At 44.4% G+C, this 20,154-nt stretch overlaps 1 protein-coding gene across 2 annotated transcripts in view; it reads right to left on the minus strand.

The window, feature by feature from the left end:
- Window positions 1-20,154, minus strand: part of GLG1 (golgi glycoprotein 1) — a 92,265-nt gene that overhangs the window by 38,276 nt on the left and 33,835 nt on the right. For both annotated transcript variants that reach the window (XM_081963010.1, XM_081963011.1), the window contains exons 2-5: window positions 14,029-14,061; window positions 12,436-12,522; window positions 4,254-4,469; window positions 2,738-2,941 (exon numbers count right to left, since the gene is read on the minus strand). In XM_081963010.1, coding sequence (XP_081819136.1) covers window positions 2,738-2,941; window positions 4,254-4,469; window positions 12,436-12,522; window positions 14,029-14,061 — 540 coding nt within the window. The remainder of the gene's footprint in view (window positions 1-2,737; window positions 2,942-4,253; window positions 4,470-12,435; window positions 12,523-14,028; window positions 14,062-20,154) is intronic.

Here is a 20,154-nt window from a genome sequence, read left to right on the forward strand (position 1 = left end):
CAGTCACGTCTCAAAATCTGATACATACGGTTATTCACCATATACCGCATTTTTCGGAGTATAAGACGCACCTTTTTCCCTCAGAAAAGAAGTTGAAAATCTGGGTGCGTCTCATACACTGAATACAGCATTTGTGGCCTCCCAAAACCCTGTCCCCTTTGCAAAAATGGACATGCATAGCCTTTAGGAGGCTTCCAGAGTGCTCCTGGGAGCTGGGGAAGGCAGAAATGAGCAGAAAAATGGTCCGTTTTTTGCTCAATTTTGCCCACCCCCAGCCCCCAGGAGCTCTCTATAAGCCTCCTAAACGCTATGCATGCCATTTTTTTGGACAAAATGGGTCGATATTTTTTTTTTGCTTGTTTCTGCTACCCCCACTCCCCAGGAGCACTTTGGAAGCCTCCTAAAGGCTATTCATGTGTTTTTTTTTAAAAAAATGGGCCTGTTTTTGCAAAAAACAGGCAATTTTTGGGAGGTCTGCAGAATGCAGAAACGTTTTTTTTTTAAATTTGCCTCTTCAAAACCTTGGTGCATCTTATACTCTGAAAAATACAGCACCGTTCCAACAAACTCATAGACCAGGGGTGTCCAAACTTGGCAACTTTAAGACTTGTGGACTTCAACTCCCAGAATTCTGGGAGTTGAAGTCCACAAGTCTTAAAGTTGCCAAGTTTGGACACCCCTGTCATAGACAGACTGAAACACAATTGTTGTCAAAGCCAAGTCAAATGGAGCTTACAACTTCAGCTACGCTCCATTTTGCTAATATATATATTATTCACTGCACTTCTCCGACTGCTTTTTAACTTTTAACTTTAACTTTTATTTGATTTCTAGACCTCTCCCAGAAGGGACTCGGGGCGGTGTACAGTCATATTAAAACAATAAATATACATAATATAAATATAAATAAATATAGGTGTGGCTGGAGGAGGTAGCAGTAGTTTACTGTACAATAGTTAAAGTTAGATTAAAATTTAAGAATTTAAAAATACATTAAGAACACCCCTAAAAACTTTCCCAGAATAAAAATATTTGCCAGGAGGTATAAATGGGACTATAAATGGGCCAGGCCAGCTAATTGGAACAGGTGGGTCTTAAGTTTTGGTCGGAAGGAGCGGAGGTCGGTAGTAGTTCTAATATCGGGGGGGAGGTCATTCCAGAGGGTTGGGCCCATCACAGAGAAGGCTCTACTCCTAGGCGCCGCCCGTTGGCATTGCTTGGTGGACGGCACCTGGAGGAGTCCCTCCCTGTGAGAGCGAATTGGTCGCAGGGATGTATGCGGTAGGATTTTAATCATAATCCTGTACTTCATCGTTTATAAATCTGTTGTTATTTTCAAGGGTAGCATCCTCAGTTAAATGAAATCAATGTTGAATCAAGTTTGTCATTTGGTAATAAAAAGCAACCTCCTTAAATCAAGCTTGACTTTCTGTTGCCTTCATAGCTCTGTCCAATAGTTTCCTTGGCAACTATACAAGCCATATTATGGGCTTTTTCTTCTCCTCCTCCTTTCTTTTCTGTTAATTGCAAGGCTGGCCTACCGTTTGGAAATGCCGGGGAGGAATCTCATCCTAAAACAGGCCATGTCAAAGTCTTTGAATCCAGGCAGTGCCAGTGTGCTGTCCCACTCCCACACACACACATCTGTGGTTTAGTGGGTTCCCCTGGAACTCCCTTCACCCAAAAACCCAGAACTGTCCCAATGAAGTCCAGCCACAAGCAAACCAATGCTAGTCCACAGAGCAATGGCCAAGGAGTCCACAAGGCACTTGAAAGTGTCCCAACCAAAATAAACAGGCAAAATTAAATCCACAAGACAAGAGGCGACTTCACGAGGCAAGAAAGGCCCAGAGTTCAGAAGGCACGTTGTCAATCCAAAGCAAGGCAGGAATCACAACAACCGGAGAATCCACAGCTAGGAAATGGACCTGTTGCTCCCAGCATGGCTCCCATCTGTCCGCTGTGCTAAATAGCCAGCTTCTGGTGCAGCCCATCAAGAAGAGCCTCAGCTACCTCCTCACGAGTAGTCGGGCTGACCTTCTCTGCTCCTGCCTTTTCTCTGCCCTGCGTGTTCTTAGATCCGATGCAGAAGGCAGTTCCTCTTTCTCAGGGGTCTCAAACTGGCAGCCCCTAGGCCGGATGCATCACGCGCAGGCCATGCCAACCCTGGCTCCGGAAAGGCATAAAATGCCAAGATACGACACGTGATATCACAAGTTTGTCATCCGTGCTCGTCCTCATTCCCGACCGGCTGAAGCTGCATGATTTCCCCATCTAAAGCCTCAGGGCTGCCCTGCTGCAGCTGTGCTTCGGCCAAATCCCTCTCAGACGGCTGCTTGGAGCCACTGACCAGCTCCCCACCTGACGGGCCAGGAAAGGGTTCAGCCTCCCCCAAGCTGACATCGGGAGAGATACCTGGGCAAGCGTCCCAGCTAGTCAGCACAGCCAGCCAGATTTGCTGAAGAGGGACGTTTTGATTAAAGAAGAAGAAGAAGAGGAAGAAGAAGAAGAAGAAGAAGAAGAAGAAGAAGAAGAAGAAGAAGAAGAAGAAGAGGAGGAGGAGGAGGAGGAGGAGGAGGAGGAGGAGGAGGAGGAGGAGGAGGAGGAGGAGGAGGAGGAGGAGGAGGAGGAGGAGGAGGAGGAGGAGGAGGAGGAGGAGGAGGAGGAGGAGGAGGAGGAGGAGGAGGAGGAGGAGGAGGAGGAGGAGGAGGAGGAGGAAAGCTAAGCAGGAACTTACAGTTTCACAAAAGTGCTCTCGATCATCTCGGCAAGCAAAATAGAGATGCCGGTCCAGGTGGAAATCATCCGAGGACAGCTCCGCCACTCGGAGAATCGCCTTCATGCAGGACTCCGAGACTTTCATGCGGTGCTCGTTGTCCTCTGCCACTTTCACCAGTCCTTTCTCCAGGCAGGCCACCACTTCCCCTTGAGAATGGGCATCCTGCGTGCAGAGGAGGAAGTCATTCCACAGCAAAAAAAAAAAAAAAAAATCCGGCTCAATTTACGGGCAGTTCTTGACTTACGGCCATTCATTTAACCCAGGGGTGTCCAAACTTGGGAACTTTAAGACTTGTGGACTTCAACTCCCAGAATTCCCCAGCCAGCATGGCTGGCTGGGGAATTCTGGGAGTTGAAGTCCACAAGTCTTAAAGTTCCCAAGTTTGGACACCCATGATTTAACCGCTGTTCAAAGTTAGGACAGCACTGGGGGAAAAAAGGCAATGACAACCATCGCAGGATCCCCGTGGTCACATGATCAAACTCTGGGTGCTTGGCAATTGGCGTGTGTTTATGACCCCTGCAGTATCCTGGGATCGTGTGATCGTCTTCACTGAGGGATTCTAACAAGTAAAATTAATGGGGGACGCTGGTTTCACTTGATGATTATATGATTCATTTAATGACTGCAGTGATTTGCTTAACAATATATGGTGGCAAGCAAAACCATAAAATTGGGAGGTAACTCATTTAATGACCATATCGTTAGCAATGAAAATTCTTGCCCCTACTCTGGTCACGCATTGAGGACTACCTGTTTTCAAAAGGCAAAACTGAACATCCCCAATCCCAATGGGGATCTAAGGGCATCCTCAGCCACTAATTGACTCTTGCCAAAAAACATGTCCAGATAATAACACAAATTTCATACGGAAATAAGAAATCTAGTCATGATCTTCCAAAGACGCTTTTTCAAGAGGCAACTGGACTTTCTGGTTTTTCTTCGAAGACATTTCACTTCTCATCCAAGAAGCTTCTTCAGCTCTGACTGGATGATGGGGAATGGAAGGATTTATATTCCTTGCAGAGAGCTAATCATTTGCATCCTTTTGGAGGCACTTGGAGGTTTACCTCTGTCCTCAGGGTCGCCTGAGTGGTGCAAATGGTTCCTGTAGTGTGCAATTCTTCCCTCTGGAAATCTATTCCTACTCCCACACCATTCCAAGGGTGCTCATCCCAAATTGTATAGCTTAATCCTTCCATTTCCTACCTTCCAGTCAGAGCTAAAGAAGCTTCTTGGATGAGAAATGAAACGTCTTCAGAGAAGTAACAAGGAAGTCCAATTGTCTCCTGAAAAAGCACCTTTGGGACAACCATGCCCTGGATGACTGAGAATCTCCATAGACTTTTAGCCATTATCTTCCCACTGGTCTCTTCAAAGCAGGTTAGAGAACTTTCTTTTTTAGAGAAATGATGCTCCCCCCCCCCCCCCCAAATTAACAGCTAAAGAATCAAAATATTTTCAAATAGATTACCTTTTCTCCCGGCCGAATACTGCCACACTTCAGGAAGTTAATATCAGACCTGCAGTGATCCATAAATCCACAGATCAGGCGGTAATCGCTGAAAATTATGGCTGTCATTTTGGTGATGTACTGGTGACACTGGTATTCCGTGATGTTTCCTCTGTGCTCCACCAAGCAGGATACCAGATAACCTTTCCCGACCGGTTCATCAGCACATTCTTTGATCTGTTCAGAAAGAGCCACAAGAAAATGAATAGATACTTTGCCCGGATCCTGTGGAGAATTTAGTTTACCAAGTTCCCGTCCTTTAGTTTTCAATACAGAGTTAAAAACCCAGACGAAAGGCTAGAACAGATATTAAGGCTTCAGCAGTCATGGATCCCCTACAACATGGTTCAGCAACCCCACGGCTCTGGAGCCGCATGTGGCTCTTTCATCCCTCTGCTGCGGCTCCCTGTCGCTGGTCGGCTTCACCATTGACAGGGCTTTTAGCTACGACAGGTAGAGGAAAAAGGATGCCGCGCTAGGAGAAGACTCTATGATGAGGGAAAACAGACTTCCGGTCAGCAGAAGAAAAAAGGATGCCGTGCTAGGAGGAGACTCTATGATGGGGGAAACAGACTTCCGGTCGGCAGAAGAAAAAGGATGCCGCGCTAGGAGGAGACTCTATGATGGGGGAAGCGACTTCTGGTCAGCTCCAGAATTGAATGGTTAGGACCTTTGTGGCTCTTTGAGTGTTTAAGGTTGCCGACCCCTGCCCAATTCAGAGAATGAATTGTTAACATGTCAGTCTGGTTGCTCATTCTGAGAAGCCAAGATGAAGTTTGGGTGTCCAACCTTGGCCACTTTGTGGACCTCAACTCAGAATGCAGATCACACTAGGAGCTTTCTAGCAACAAGGATTTTAAAAAGAAAGTTTCAGATACCAGGCATAATCCCTGCCTATACATGTTGAATATATCGAAGGAATCTCGTGGTATTTGCCCATCAATCTCCCTGGAAGTAATAGAAGTTTAAAGCTGAGCTAACTGACCAAGTCAGGAACACAGAATTCCCAACTACACTGAACAAGCCCAAGAGTAAATGGGAGTTACTAATAGAACCACTTAACCACAGAAGAATTATCTTAAATCACTTAACCACAAGTGGTTACCTAGTGAATATTTAGAAATAGGTGTTAATTGTGAAATCACACCCTTAAAAGAACTGTAATGACGCATCACAAATGTCTGCAGTTGACACACTTGTTTAAACAATGATAATTTAGATTCTTATTAAGTAAACCTTAGTCCAGCGATGGCGAACCTTTTTTGGCTGGCGTGTCATAAGTGGGGGGAGCGCAGGAGGGTCGTGTGCAGGCTTTATAGGAACATGGGGAGGGAGAAAACAGCCTCCCCCGCCCCCCGGGGAAGCTTCAGGGACCTTCAGCAGTCACAACGACCCTCCAAGCAAACCGGAAGTCACTTCTGGTTTGCTTGGAGGGTCGTTTTAAGGGCTCCGAAGGCTTCAGGGACCGCCAAGAGACTTCCCTGAAGCCTTCAGAGCGCTTAAAATGACACTCCAAGCAAACCGGAACTGCGCTCCTGAACTTCCGGTTTGCTCGTAGGGCCGTTTTTTTGTGCTCCGGAGGCTCCAGGGAAGCTCATGAAGTCTCCGGAGGGTCTCTGGGGGGTGGGGTGGGGCTCTTTTCGCCCTCCCCAGGCTCCTATAAAGCCCCTGGAGCTTGGGGAGGGCGAAAAATGGCTTTAAAAAAGGGTGAAGTCAGCTGGCCAGCGCGCGTGCCATAAGTTCGCCATCACTGCCTTAGTCTAACAAAATCATTACATTCAATCGTTCTTTTTATGCTACAATTTTAAAAGAAATCTTTTTCTAATTATGCAGAACTAGGCAAGAAACCTGATGCACAATAACTTCCACACTTGTCGATAAAGAAAAGCCATTTTATCAGGGGTACCCAAACCCAGTCTGAGGACCAACACCATCTGTGGCCCGCCACGCAAGCAAACAAGTCCCCATCTGCACATGTGCAGGACCCAGGCAGTGTGCGAAACCACAGCCCTCCCCGGGTGGCAGAAAAACCGTTTGCCATAGAACCGGTCCCTGGCGCCCAAAATGTTGGGTCCACTGCATTATATAGTGAAGAGGCAGTGGCCTTTTTAAACAATCCTGCTTAAAATACAGCTTTTATCTGTTTGCATCAGGAAAAAAGAAGGATCCATTTTGTACTGGTGCCTTTAGTTGCAAAGGTACCCACACAAATGAGCGTACACTTGGAAAAGAACAGGTTTTTTTTTTCCAAAAAATGGGTTGTTCCAAAAGAAATGCTGGGGCCAACTCAGATGGACTGCTGTGATTGCAGGAACTTCAAATTAGGTGGAGTCATGTATTGAATGTCTGGAGTATTTTATAGCTGCAAGAAACACAAAAAGAACAAGCTATTTTCCCATCTTCCTACCAGACAATACAGAATAGATTCCCCGAAGGAAGAAATGTTTGGAGGGGAGAGGGGGGACCCCACCTATTGTACTGAAAGCTGAACACCAAGTTCTCTCTTACAACTTCTCTTCCATAAAAACTAGGTGTTTGACTTCTTGTGGCAGGGAAAATTTATCAAATAAAACTATGGCGTGCAGTTGGTGTTGCTACTCTGAGTGCATTTTGAAAGAATCCTTCACTGGTCTCGCCACTAGATACCAAATGGCAGAAAGCATCACCCAACTAAAATCCACAATTGTCCTTTTCGTATTGAGAAGCCCAGAGTCAGTAAAGATTATTTGAGTAAAATCTCTCCTGGGGTATTTTATCTGATGGCAAACAGCCTAAAAAGAACTCGAGGGTGAAGGCATAAAGGGCTCAACAAACAGAACAACCTTTGGTCAACTTAGCGGTCAGCTAAGGCATTTTATGACTTAATATTTAATTTATTGTGCCCAGCAAAAGAGAATTAGCTAACTATAATATCACAAATGATTACCAGAAGACTGGTAATTGGATGGGGTCATTTTAGCCTTCAAAACCAACAGTTGGCTCCAGGCAAGATCCAAATTAAAGATTTTGCAACAGATGATATCCTCTTCCTTCAGCAGCTCCTGGAGAATCTGGGGCACACTTAGAAACTTCACTTGTACTGTTGAGAGGATCCCAGTTTTGTGTGTAAGCTTCCTCTAAATCCTGATTTCCAGTTATTCAAACATTCAGTTGCAGGCATGTGCGAAAGATGATACATCCTGGCTATGTCTCTGGCCAGGATTTTTCATTATCATTCGCTGAATAATAGCAATAGCATGTAGTCTTATATGCCACTTCGCAGTGCTTTACAGCCCTCTCTGAGCGGTTTATAAAGTCAGCTTATTGCCTGCAACAATCCGGCTCCTCATTTTACCGACCTCGGAAGAATGGAAAGTTGAGTCAAACTTGAGCCAGTCAGGATCGAAATGCTGGCAGTTGGCAGAGTTTGCCTGCAATATTACATTCTAGCCACTGCGCCACCATGGCTCTGGAACAGGGGTGTCCAAATTTGGGAACTTTAAGACTTATGGAGTTCAACTCCCAGAATTCCCCAGCCAAGCTGGCTGGGGAATTCTGGGAGTTGAAGTCCACAACTCTTAAAGTTCCCAAGTTTGGACATCCCTGATCTAAGGAATCACCTGTAAGTGTTATTGTTGGAGACCTGGCACTTTTGGGGTGGTGGGAGTGTCCTCTCTTTTCTCTGCCAGTGGTGGAGATCATTGTCCGCTCTTTCTTGGAGGGATTAGAGCCAGTCAGGATCGAACTGCTGGCAGTTGGCAGAGTTTGCCTACAATATTACATTCTAACCACTGCGCCACCATGGCTCTGGAACAGGGGTGTCCAAACTTGGAAACTTTAAGACTTGTGGACTTCAACTCCCAGAATTTCCCAGCTGGCCATGCTTCTACTGAGGTGATTGAGACGTCTGGCCATGCTCTCTGGAATCCCTTCTGGTCTGTGGGCTATGATGAAGAAGAGTGGCTGTTCCTGTGGTTGTCTGAAGCCATTTGGGACTTGATTGTGGCTCTTTGGTGGATTAGCAGTGTGATCTGGGAGAGTCAGTTCCTTCCTCTGAGAAGGGGCCATGCCAACAGCCTTGAAATTTGGAAGACCTGCGTGCCATGCAGCTGGGCAAGCTCCAGGCTAGGAAAGCTACAAAGATTTGAGTAAGGTCTCGTTCAATGGCAGTCTGGAGTAAATGTAAAAACGTGAAAGCTGTAAGGAGATTTTCCTACTTCCACGAGTTCATGAAGGTTACATTTCTTGAATGGACTCCAATGCTCCTTTTCAGCTTTCTTGCCACTTTGGCCAAACAAATGAGATCAAGTGTTGACTGACCCATCCTCTTGATTGTTTATGATTATTCTCCTCCAATCCTTTCCCAGCCTCCTTATAACCCTTGGCAACTATCACCGTGGAGGAAGAGTGCTGAGACTGTGGCTGCAGGAACCACTTGGAAGAAGCAGAATATCTGAAGCTTTTTCACTTTGGGATTCAGAGATGGGCGAGGCATGAAATCAGTAACTCTTGTGAATGTCTTCTGCAGGGACCTGGATGGGAAGGGCCTGCCCTCTTGATCGTCCTAGAGCCATGATGGCAAACCTATGGCACGCGTGCCGGAAGTGGTAAGCAGAGCCATCTCTCCGGGCATGCCAGCCGTCACCCATTGCTCTTCTGGGTTCAGGCGGTCTTCGGGCAGGTGGGAGCACCAGAAATTAGAAGAGCAGCTCCCTGGCACGCATGCACATGACAGGAAGCTGCTCTTCCGGTTTCCAGCGCTCTCCACCCCACCCCACACACTCCCACTTTAGCACTCGGTGCTGAAAAGGTGTGCCAACACTGTTCTATAGCCTTTGATACCCCATTTTGTGATCTGGTTCAGGAGAGGGGAGAAACCCCAGGGTGTGGGGCCGGTGGGGCCAGGGGCAGTGGGTGCTTCTGAAGGCAAAGCTTCCAGGTGACCCAGAGGCACCCTGGGAGTGTGGTCAGGTCAGAAGCTAGCTGATGAACAGGAAGGCACAAAAAAGGTCTCAGTGCAATTTGGGTGAAAAGTCCAAGACAAGGAAAAAGGAATGGAGCTACAGGTAGTCCTTGACTTACGACCACAATTGAGCTCAAAATTCGTGTTGCTAAGTGAGGAATTAGTTAAGTGAGATTTGCCCCATTTTATGACTTTTCTTGCCATGTTTGTTAAATGAATCACTGCAGTTGTTAAATTAGAAATTGTTAAGTGAATTCAATTCAAGGCCACGTGAAGGGTTAATACCACTTTATAAGGCCTTGGTAAGGCCACACTTGGGATACTGCATTCAGTTTTGGTCGCCACGATGTAGAAAAGATGTGGAGACTCTAGAAAGAGTGCAGAGAAGAGCAACAAAGAGGATTAGGGGACTGGAGACTAAAACATATGAAGAACGGTTGCAGGAACTGGGTATGTTTAGCTTAATAGAAAGAAGGACTAGGGGAGACATGATAGCAGTGTTCCAATATCTCAGGGGTTGCCACAAAGAAGAAGGAGTCAAGCTATTCTCCAAGGCACCTGAGGGTAGAACAAGAAGCAATGGGTGGAAACTAATCAAGGAGAGAAGCAGCTTAGAACTGAGGAGAAATTTCTTGACAGTTAGAACAATTAATCAGTGGAACAGAAATTGCCTCCAGAAGTTGTGAATGCCCCAACACTGGAAGTTTTTAAGATGATGTTGGATATCCATTTGTCTGGAACGGTATAGGGTTTCCTGCCTAGGCAGGGGGTTGGACTAGAAGACCTCCAAGGTCCCTTCCAACTCTACTATTGTATATCTTGAATCCGGCTTCCCCATCGACTTTGCTTGTCAGAACGTGGCAAAACATGGCCACGTGACCCCAAGACGCTTCTACGGTCATAAATGTGAGTTGGTTGTCAGGCCATCTGAATGTAAATCACATGACTGTGGGGATGCTGCAATGGTCGTAAGTCTGAAGCCGTAAGTCATAAGTCAATTTTTCAGTACCATTGTACCATTTGAACGGTCACTAAATGAACTGTTGTAAGTCGAGGACTACCTGTACCGGGAAGGAGATTGTGAGGTGTGTGCTTGCTGAAAGCTGAAGGAGGGGTAATAAGCGAAGTTGAACAACTGCAGTGATTCCCTTAACAAATGTGGCAAGAAAAGTCGTAAAACCGTCTGCAGATTATAGTTTCTGTTCCCCTAAGAATTGAGTCTCCTATCACCAATATTTGCCATTTTGTTCCCCTGGGGAAGTCTGGAATACATTTCTTCCTGCCGCAGGAATGCTGGGTTGTGCCTCTTTCTTAGAAACTCTTGATGAATGCTCTTTTGTGAGGGTGCTGCATATTTCCTTCTAGGGCAGAGTGTCAAACTGGTGGCCCGTGGGACGGATGAGTCACGTTGCAGGCCAGCTCCGTGAATGGGGAAAATGTTGTGGAACCTCACGTGACGGCAACGTAACATAGCAGGTTTGACACCCGTGTTCTAGGGGGAGGCTATGAAAGCGATTGTTCCGTTCCAGAGGGGCTTCATTGGGGGAGCTTCCTTCACTATTACGCTAGTGTCAATTAAACAGCAGAAACAGGTGTGCTGATCATCTTCATCTTAAGAAACCCTCCCAGCAATTTCACGCAGATGCTAAAAGATGGAGCCATGGCTATTCATGGATAAATGACACATATTTTTAACCACTTTGTTTGAAACCGGGGCTTGAAAGAGGAAGGAAAGCACCGGGGCAGCTTTCTTCAACTTCCCTGCAATCGTAACACCTATGTTGGGTGCCAAACTCAGAAAGACTCCTCACACTTCCCAGATTCCACCAAACTATGATCAGTGGACACCGCATACCTCTGAATAATCCAAGCAATTAGTAGCTTTGCACTGATTCCACTTCCCCTTTCAGAGAAATGCCCTACTTTCCCCAGCAGACTACTCAAGGTGGTTGCAATTCCAAAATCAAACTCAGCACAGAATTCCTGTGCTGTCAGTGGCACAGCACCAGATGCCCTGTTATCCACCCAAGCACCATGCCAAAGAAGGGCAGCTTGTAAACAGTACCAGCTGGAAAAACTGGTATGGTTTCATGGAGATATTTTTAAAAACATGACCTCACAACTGCCTCCTCGGAGGTAGCCAGTACATTTTCTTAGCAAGCCCTCATTATCTCCAACACTTAAATAGACATTTATCAATCCAGATAAGGACAAAGAGAGAAAGGTGCAGCCTGCAGGCAGAATACTAATGTTCCATGAAGAGATTGCAGCTCTTCCCCTCTTCCTTGCAGCTTGCATTCAACCCTCCGTTAGTTAATGTCTGTTAAGGAGAATCTTTGTAATTCTTTGGATCTACAACAACTTGCCATGACAACTCACCACAGGGTAAGAGTTACACTAATATCAAATGAATAAAATCATTGAAGAAAGGATGCCGAAAGAGGGACAACATGAAATGAGAATGACAAAAAATAAAATGTTTTTTAAATTACTTCAAATAATCAAATTGAATTGTTGAATTGTTCTGGCAAGTTGACCATGGCAAGTTGTCCCCTGGTGAATCAGCCGAGTGGCGAGTTGGCCACCATGAACTGGCCGTGGCAAGTTATCCTATTCGGTCAGATTCTGAAGCTCCAGGACCGCCGATACTGGTCCTGGTTTTGGGAAACGTTGTGCTAGTTAAACTGGACACTGGATACCACCCCATGACCATCTTCAGGCTGCAACTGGAACTAATCCCAGGAAAACTATAGCACACCTTAAAAGCAGAGCTTTTTAAGTTTGACTCCTCCTAAAATGATAAAAGAATTGTGCAACTCCTATTCCCTCCATCCCAAACGTATAAAATTAATTGCATTCACTGGGCATACGGTTGGACGAGAAATAAATGCACCATATTTAATGACGAGGATCCTGAATTGCAGATTGAGGAAGGGGCTTGAGGTCCCCATTACTTTGTAATGCATTGCTCTCACATTTTTGATAACTAACAAAAAAGCATAGACTAAATCTGCAATGGAAGTTAGTGGTTTTTTAAAAAAACATGTTTCAAATTCTATTTAAAAAAAAGAAACAAAATCAATTCAGAAGATATTTACACTTTTTGGAAGAATAACGCAATGCTTTCATCTTTTACTCTGTTTTTCAGAAAAAGGTAGTCAGTTTCCAGCCTCTGCCCGCCCCGCTCAGAAATCAAATTACCTCTGATATAGTGGATTTGCAAACTTCTCTAGCCACCGATTCAAATTTTGGATCTGTAGTCAGGTTCAATTTGTAGTTCCACAGCAGCTGAAGGGAAAACAAGAGACAAAAGACAAAACTTAGCTTTTAAAAATGCTGCTTTGGGATCGTTTTTTTTAAAGCAATAGCTCAATTCGATCTAACATAAATCTGACAACATTTTTCCCTGTGATATCAGGGACTTCAATTTAGATTAATTTATTGAACACATTTATGTAGCCGCCAACTCTGGGCAACTCCCAAAATGTATAAAACAAACATTTTCTACACATCACATTAATCTTTGCTTTCTGGTTTTTAAGAATAAGGCAACATGTAGATCAGATTTTTTTCCCTGAAGTTTATACTGTATATAATTTATAAAATTTATACTTTATCTCTACATGACTCACCAGTATGTGAATGGTTTTTAAACCTGGCAACTTTAAGACATGTAGATTTCAATCCCAGATTTTCCCCGCCCACCAAATTAGCCAGGATCTCTGGGAGTTGAGGTCCACACTTCTTAAAGTAGCCAAAGTCACATTGGTGTATATGTATTTCTATTCCTTATATGTTTTCTTTAATAGGTTTTACTATTATAAGCCACTGAGTAATTGCTGCAGGCAAGTCAATGACAATTAACATAAGAGAATTTTTAGGGGTACAATTTGTGCCCCTAAATACAGATGATAAAATAGAGGCAAGGAGGGGGTACTAGGCATGTGAATCTACTCATTAAAACTCACACCAATGCAGCTAGAGAGAGAATGGTTCTCTTTTCCCGTGCTCCAAAAAGCTCAGTACTCTGTGATGAGAACTGTTACTCTATCCTCTTGTGACGTTATTTTCGGCACAATGCAGCCTTCTCTTGCCTTTGAAAGGGGGGTGTTTGTGTGTGTGTGTGTATGTGCACCTGTTTTGCTTTAGTTTTATACCCAAGGAAGCCGGGCGCAGTGCAAATGCAGTGCCAGTCCCCCACCCACCTAATTTTCTTTGAAGCTCATTGAAATCGCCAGTGTAATAATCAAGATGGCATTCAATTGGAACAATGCTGGAACTGCACTTTGTATATGCACCTTGTTAGGGAGCTGGGTATTATTTTTTTTTTTTTACATGAACCTCTTCCAAAAGGCATCCAGCATAGAGCAGCACAGACCAGAGGTGAACTGGTTGCAAACTGGAGCACGAGATTAGGGCAGCAAAAGGAGAAATGACTAAACAATGAGCTGACTGAACAGAAATCGTTTTAGAGCACAAACTAAGTGAGTGCTTAAATTCAGGGAAGTTTATTCGGTTGCATTCCTCTCTGCCGCTTAAAGGAAAATGACTGATGGATTGTACGCAAAGGAAAGTTTTGCCTTTCGAGCACAATGCCTTCTCCAACAAGCATTTCCCGACAAACACAATTCTGACTGGCCTACAGAGGCAGCCATAGAAAAGTGAAGAAAGCTGAGCCTTTTCCATTTGGTTGAGTTGGTCAGGATCCCACCCATTTCCCCTTTTGTCAAAACGAATGTGCTCAGCGCTCTTGAAACAATATGTGCCAAACCTTTTTTCGAAAAGCACACTTACGTGGTTGCAGTCAGAAGAGATCTCGTTATCTGGCTAGAAATAGAAAACAAAACAAAACGGTATTAATTCAGAGGTCAGGATACCCTGCTTTCCTTCCCCACAAACCAGCCAGTGCCATTGTCTCAAAATAATGCGCATGATCAGACTAACCTGACAAACGGCTCAGCCAAAGCCAGCATCCCGCAGATTAAATACCTGTTTATCTTTTCTAATCAATGGCTACCACCAAGGAATTAGCTTCAACTCAAAGGCATCAAACTAAGTTTCTTTTCCGAATGTTCCACTTAGCTTGCTTTTCCACAAGTCTTATTTCATAAAGCAATCTACTTTAGACAAGCTGGCGCTCTACGCAATAAAGGCCAGCAGGATTTCGCTAACAAAGCTTCAATCGTTCTTAAGATGGTGGAACACTTCACTTTTTTTTTTCCTGGCCATCGGTCACAGTGGCAATTACGAATTATCATTTTATTGGGAGGAGAAAAGCTCACAATGATGAGAGCATCACACCATCCGTTTTTGACCTGATCTAAGCAAAAGCCAAGAAGCTTATCTCAATTCAACAAACACCGTAAGATGAAGGGGATCTTTTCCCCCACATGTGACTGAAACAAGGAACCAAACTGAAGGAGTTTCCACTGTACGCATACCCAGCCGAAGTAACACAGAACAAGTTTTTCTCATGTGCCTTTGGCTTGTATTCCTTGTCTATTTGGGGTACCACTTCACTACCCTGAAATAGCTTTAACCCTGAAATATTTTTAACCACGTTTAAAAACGTGTAACTATGTTTGCTTACATTTACCCCTTGATATATATCCTTCATTTTTCTCACATCCACTACATTTTTTTTCCTTTGGTCAACTAAGCACATTCCGGGGCAAAGGACTCCCTAAAATGCTTATAAATTTAATGGTGGATTACAACCTTCATCAATTCCCTATCAACGTGGGTCGTGGGACAAGGACTGCAACTGAAGCTGTAGTGCAGGGGTGTCCAAACTTGGGAACTTTAAGACTTGTGGACTTCAACTCCCAGAATTCCCCAGCCAGGCTGGCTGGGGAATTCTGGGAGTTGAAGTCTACAAGTCTTAAAGTTCCCAAGTTTGGACACCCCTGCTGTACTGGAAACCTCTGGAGGGCATCATACCAGAGGTGGTATTCAGCAGGTTCTGACCAGTTCTGGAGAACCGGTAGCAGAAATTTCGAGTAGTTCAGAAAACCGGTAAATACCAACTCTATTCTCTGCCTCCCGAGTCCCAGCTGATCGGGAGGAAATGGGGATTTTGCATTATCCTTCCCCTGGAGCGGGGTGGGAATGGAGACTCTCTAAGCCTGACTCTCAGGCCTCCCCCTTTTCGTATTATTTATCTATTAAATTATTGGCTGCCCAACTTACCATAGGGTAAATCTGGGCAGCTTACAGTTACAAAATACAGTTAAAACAGAAAAAATAATAAAACCAGACATTAAAACCAAGGACACACAGGGAGGGGTGCTAAATTAGCCCATATCTCACAGGGTTTTTTTGGGGGGGCGGGATAGGAGGAGGAAGGAGTATTAGCTAAGTTCGTTGCCTTAAGTTTATACAAAAATAATAAAGGAGGGATAAAAATAAAGATAATGTTCACAACTTATTGTAAACAAAACACCAGGTGATTGTTTTTAGTTTAATGCGCACTGTTGGGATCAGCCTATTTTCCTTATTTTAACCAGGGAACAAGCTCCATTTACAAACTACATCAACAGAAAGTATTCAAAACAAAAGCACACAACTTTCTCTGTCCTTTGGAGGACCAAAATCTTAAGAACCACAATCCGAGAAATAAGTCTAGGACCATGACGGCAAAACTACGAGACGCGGAGCAATCTCTGCAGGCACACGAGCCGTCGCCCAGGTCAGTTCCACTGCACATGTACACCTGCATCCCGCCGGCCAGCTGATTTTGGGGTCTCTGGTGGGAGAAGTGCGCGCATACACAGGGGGGAGTGTCATGCTCTCATGCACGGCGGGTGGAGGGGGTGGGCCTCCCCGAGCTCTGTTTTTGGTTCCAGGAAGCTTCAGAGAAGCCTGCTAGCACCAAAAAAGGGGCTCCCATGCGCATGCGAGGGGGGGCTGTGGGGGGGCATTGGATTATGGGTGTCAGCATGCGAACTATCACGCACATGCTTTTGGCACCCAGGGTAAAAAAGGTTCACCACCACTGGCCTAGGACAAGAACTACTTAAATGTGAATGCTATCTGGACTTATATTTAATCGTTTCACCTTCCATTTAAACATTTTAATTTGTTAACCGTTTGTATATCTTAGAATCCATGTAGTTGCTCTATGATCTCTGCTCTGGGACAATGGCCATAATTCTAGAGAAAAGAGAAATGCAAGGCTCTATTTCATTTTACTTTTCTAAGGCCAGATTAGGGAGTGAGGAGGTAAGGCATACTTTATATAGTCTTTCAATAAAATCCACATCCCAGAAAACAGGATGTGATATTTATAAAAGCAAAGTAGTTCACTTCTCCATAAACAATTTTGCCACCGCTTATAGTTTGTGAGTCAAAGAAAGTGCCGTTCTAAATTTTGACAGACCTACTGAAGGATACCTCTCTTCTGGCACAAGGCAAGCCCCTCCCTCCCTCCCACTTTTTAGCCCCTTCCTTTCTTCAAAGACTAACTAGCTATGATTTTATATCAGCATAATGCTATTTATGCAACAATTTTAAAGCTCATCTAGCAAAAGCTTACAATTAAGGTAACAGTAAATCAATTACCCATAATTTAGCTCTTGGTTCTTGCTTCAAAGACTAAGTGCAGGTTATGGAGGAATATATTCAGAATTTTTACTCACTCACAGTAGCAATTACGACGCTTCAACCACCAAGCACCTATTAATTAACTAGCCTTACTAACTTGTCCATACATGTTTAGTTAAAAAAAAAAAGACTCTTCCTGGGTTCTTGTGGTGCCTTGCTAAATTTGTACTTCAAAAAGAACATGACAACCAAGTTTTTATAGCCACCAGGAAAGTCATTCAATCTGGATTCCACAGATTATGAACTCTTCCTTTAGGACGTCACCTTAATACTGACTTAAGCTAACAAGCAGGTTAGCTTGCTCGCTCAACAGTGAGACGCTGGCGGGGTGAGCATAGCAGTACCTGCATTTTCTGCATTGCATGTGAGAAGAGCGCATCTTCCTTCCCCTGTCCTTACCACTTTCTATAGAGGGATGATTGAAAGCATCCAGTCATATTGTATTACTGGGTGGTTTGGAGGTTTTAACTCCTGCAGGCAGGAAGGCTTTGTGCAGAGAGTGGTGAGGATGGCAGAAAAGATTATTGGAAGTTCACTCCCTTCTATCCAGGACATGGCACATAAGTGATGCTTGAGCAGGGTCCGCAGGATTGTCTGCTACATGTCCTCTTCACGACCTGTTTTTCTTGTTACCTTTTGGGAGGGGGCTTCCTGGTATCCAAAACAGAACAACTAGATTCAGTCACAGTTTTGTTCCATTAGTATCAACCTTCTGAACTCTCAACTCTCCTCTTTCTGCTATGTATTCAAAATGGACAATGGTGTGTGTGTGTGTGTGTGTATTTCTTTTAAGAGCAGGCAATATAATTTCATTATTAACGTGTGCCAAGTATGCTCATAGTAAAAAAATGACAATAAAGGTTATCTTATCTAACTTACAGGCTGCTAAATTAGCCCATATCACTGATACACATTTCAAACTGCAGACCAAACTGGCTTCCAACAGCAATCTAGGAAAATGATGTCCTAGGTAACAAGAATGAAAAGCTCTGAACTATAAATTTCGTCGTGCTGCTGCTACTGCAACAGCCTTGAACTGCTGGCTTCTCTTCATAAGAAGGATCTATGAAGGATGTCTCTAGAACAGCCAATCTGCTTCCTTAAATTGCCACCATTCCCAGAGTATCCAAAGCTAGTAATTTAGGTCACTTTTTAGTAGGCTGTAATAATAGGTTTCAGGGCTTTCTAAAATGGTTAAAGATGGAGGAATCTCCTTCCAGATATTCAGAAAAGCAAGACTTGCTGAAACCATAAAAGCTCATTTCATGTCTTAGCAGAAAAAGAAGTTGCCTCAGCTGAGCTGATATCCCGCAGCAAATAAAGTATTTAATTTCATTTATTTTACAATATTTACTGCCCACTCTAATCCTAGCAGATCTGGGCAGAGTGAAACACTATCCAAAAATGAGGGGTCACACTGAAAATGGTTGATAGATTAACAACAGATCCCACCTAGCCCACTTCTCATCCTACTCCCTCTCTCTCCATCTTTTAGTAATAGTTGATAAGTTGCATTTTTATAGTCTATAAGAATAAAATATCATTGCATTTGTATAATTTTATTCTAACACTGCAGCCACCCGGAGTCAACTCATGTGAGATGGACAGAAAACAAATTTAATAAATAAGTATCAGCAACAAGTACAATAATAATCAGTACTTTAAAATCCTCTACTGCCGTGATGGCGAACCTATGGCACGCGTGCCACAAGTGGCACGCGGAGCCATTTGTCAGGGCACGCGAGGCGCTGCCCTGTCAGCTGGCCAGCGCGCATGCGCGCGCTGGCCAGCTGAGTTCACCTTTTTAAAAGCTATTTTTCGCCTTCCCCAGGCTCGAGAGGCTTTATAGGAGCCTGGGGAATCATGCAAAAATGGGCGCGTTGTGCGCGCATGCGCACTGGGGACGCGTTGCATTATGGGTGCGGCACGCCCGCACACGACCCCCCCCCGCGCTCCCCCCACTTGTGGCACGCGAGCCAAAAAAGGTTCGCCATCGCTGCTCTACTGTATCAAAAGTGCCACTCATGTAATCTAAAGGCCAATATCTTCCTTTGCCCTATTTTTGAAATATCTCTCTGCAACTTTAACTTGTGTGGCCTTCAACTCCCATAACTCCACAACATGCTAGCTGGGCAACTGTGGAAAGTGAAGAAGGCCACATACCTTAAAATTACTGAGCTGGAAAATAAGGCTTTTGGATATAGGCCACCCTTACCACTAGAGAAAGTGGCTTCCACAAAAAGGAAGCCACCATTGTTGGGGACTGCTGGCCTAATCCATGCTTCATGAACCTCACAAGAGGGGTGCACAATAGCCCCTCCTCAAATAAGCGGACCAGACAGGCAGATTCAAGCTTGGCCAAGCAGTGCCTGATGTATCCTATACTGCACCATAAAGGGCTGGGGAGAGGCATTCCTTCTTTTTGACTGAATTCCCAATGGCTCCAGAGGAGATAGGTAACTATACAGAAAAGTTGGAAGTTAAGAGGGATTTTAAATCTTGAAAAGACAAGCTTTCTAGGAACACCTTCCAAAGAGTATCAGTATTTGTTTGCTTCACTATCAAACTAGAACAACTGAAAAAGTGGGTGGGTGGGTGGGTGGGTGGGAGGGAGGGAGGGAGGGAGGGAGGGAGGGAGGAAGGAAGGAAGGAAGGAAGGAAGGAAGGAAGGAAGGAAGGAAGGAAGGAAGGAAGGAAGGAAAATATCTGACTGGAAAACTGATCATTCCTGATTCGAAAATAGATGGGGGTGGGGCCAGCCAGAGGTAGTATTTACCAGTACTCCAAACTAGTCAAAATTTCCGCTACCGGTTCTCCAGAACTGGTTCTCCAGAACTTGCTGAATATCACCTCTGGTCCGCAGCCAAAGTAATGAGACAATAATTATTCAGGTTACATATGAGTAACTTCAATCTGCTTTTTATCCAGAGGGATAACTGAAATTACCTTAAAATTCCATTCCAAAGACATAAGAAAGAGCTGATTTTTTTTTTGAAGTATATCAATAACTCCCAATTTCAGTCACTTGAATTGAGTTTTACCATTTTCTTAAAGGATTGTGGGGACGATGAACCCAGCGTCAGAATGAAATAAATCGTAATCATAATGTCTATACGCAGTCTGGTGAATATGCTGATTAACTGAGCTGGTTTATCCTCTTGAAGGTGAATGAACAAGCACAGCACGGAGGGTCCAAGCCTTTACCACCAATTCTCGGTGAATACGGGATTTGAGGATAGAGTAGATCCAAGTGACATTTATATAAATAGAAAGGCTGGGGAAAAAAGCAAGGAGGACTTCTTCCGGCAGCCCAGGAGA

The sequence above is a fragment of the Natrix helvetica genome (genome assembly GCF_964273705.1).
Source record: "Natrix helvetica genome assembly, chromosome: 10".
Taxonomy (NCBI): Eukaryota; Metazoa; Chordata; class Lepidosauria; order Squamata; family Natricidae; genus Natrix; species Natrix helvetica.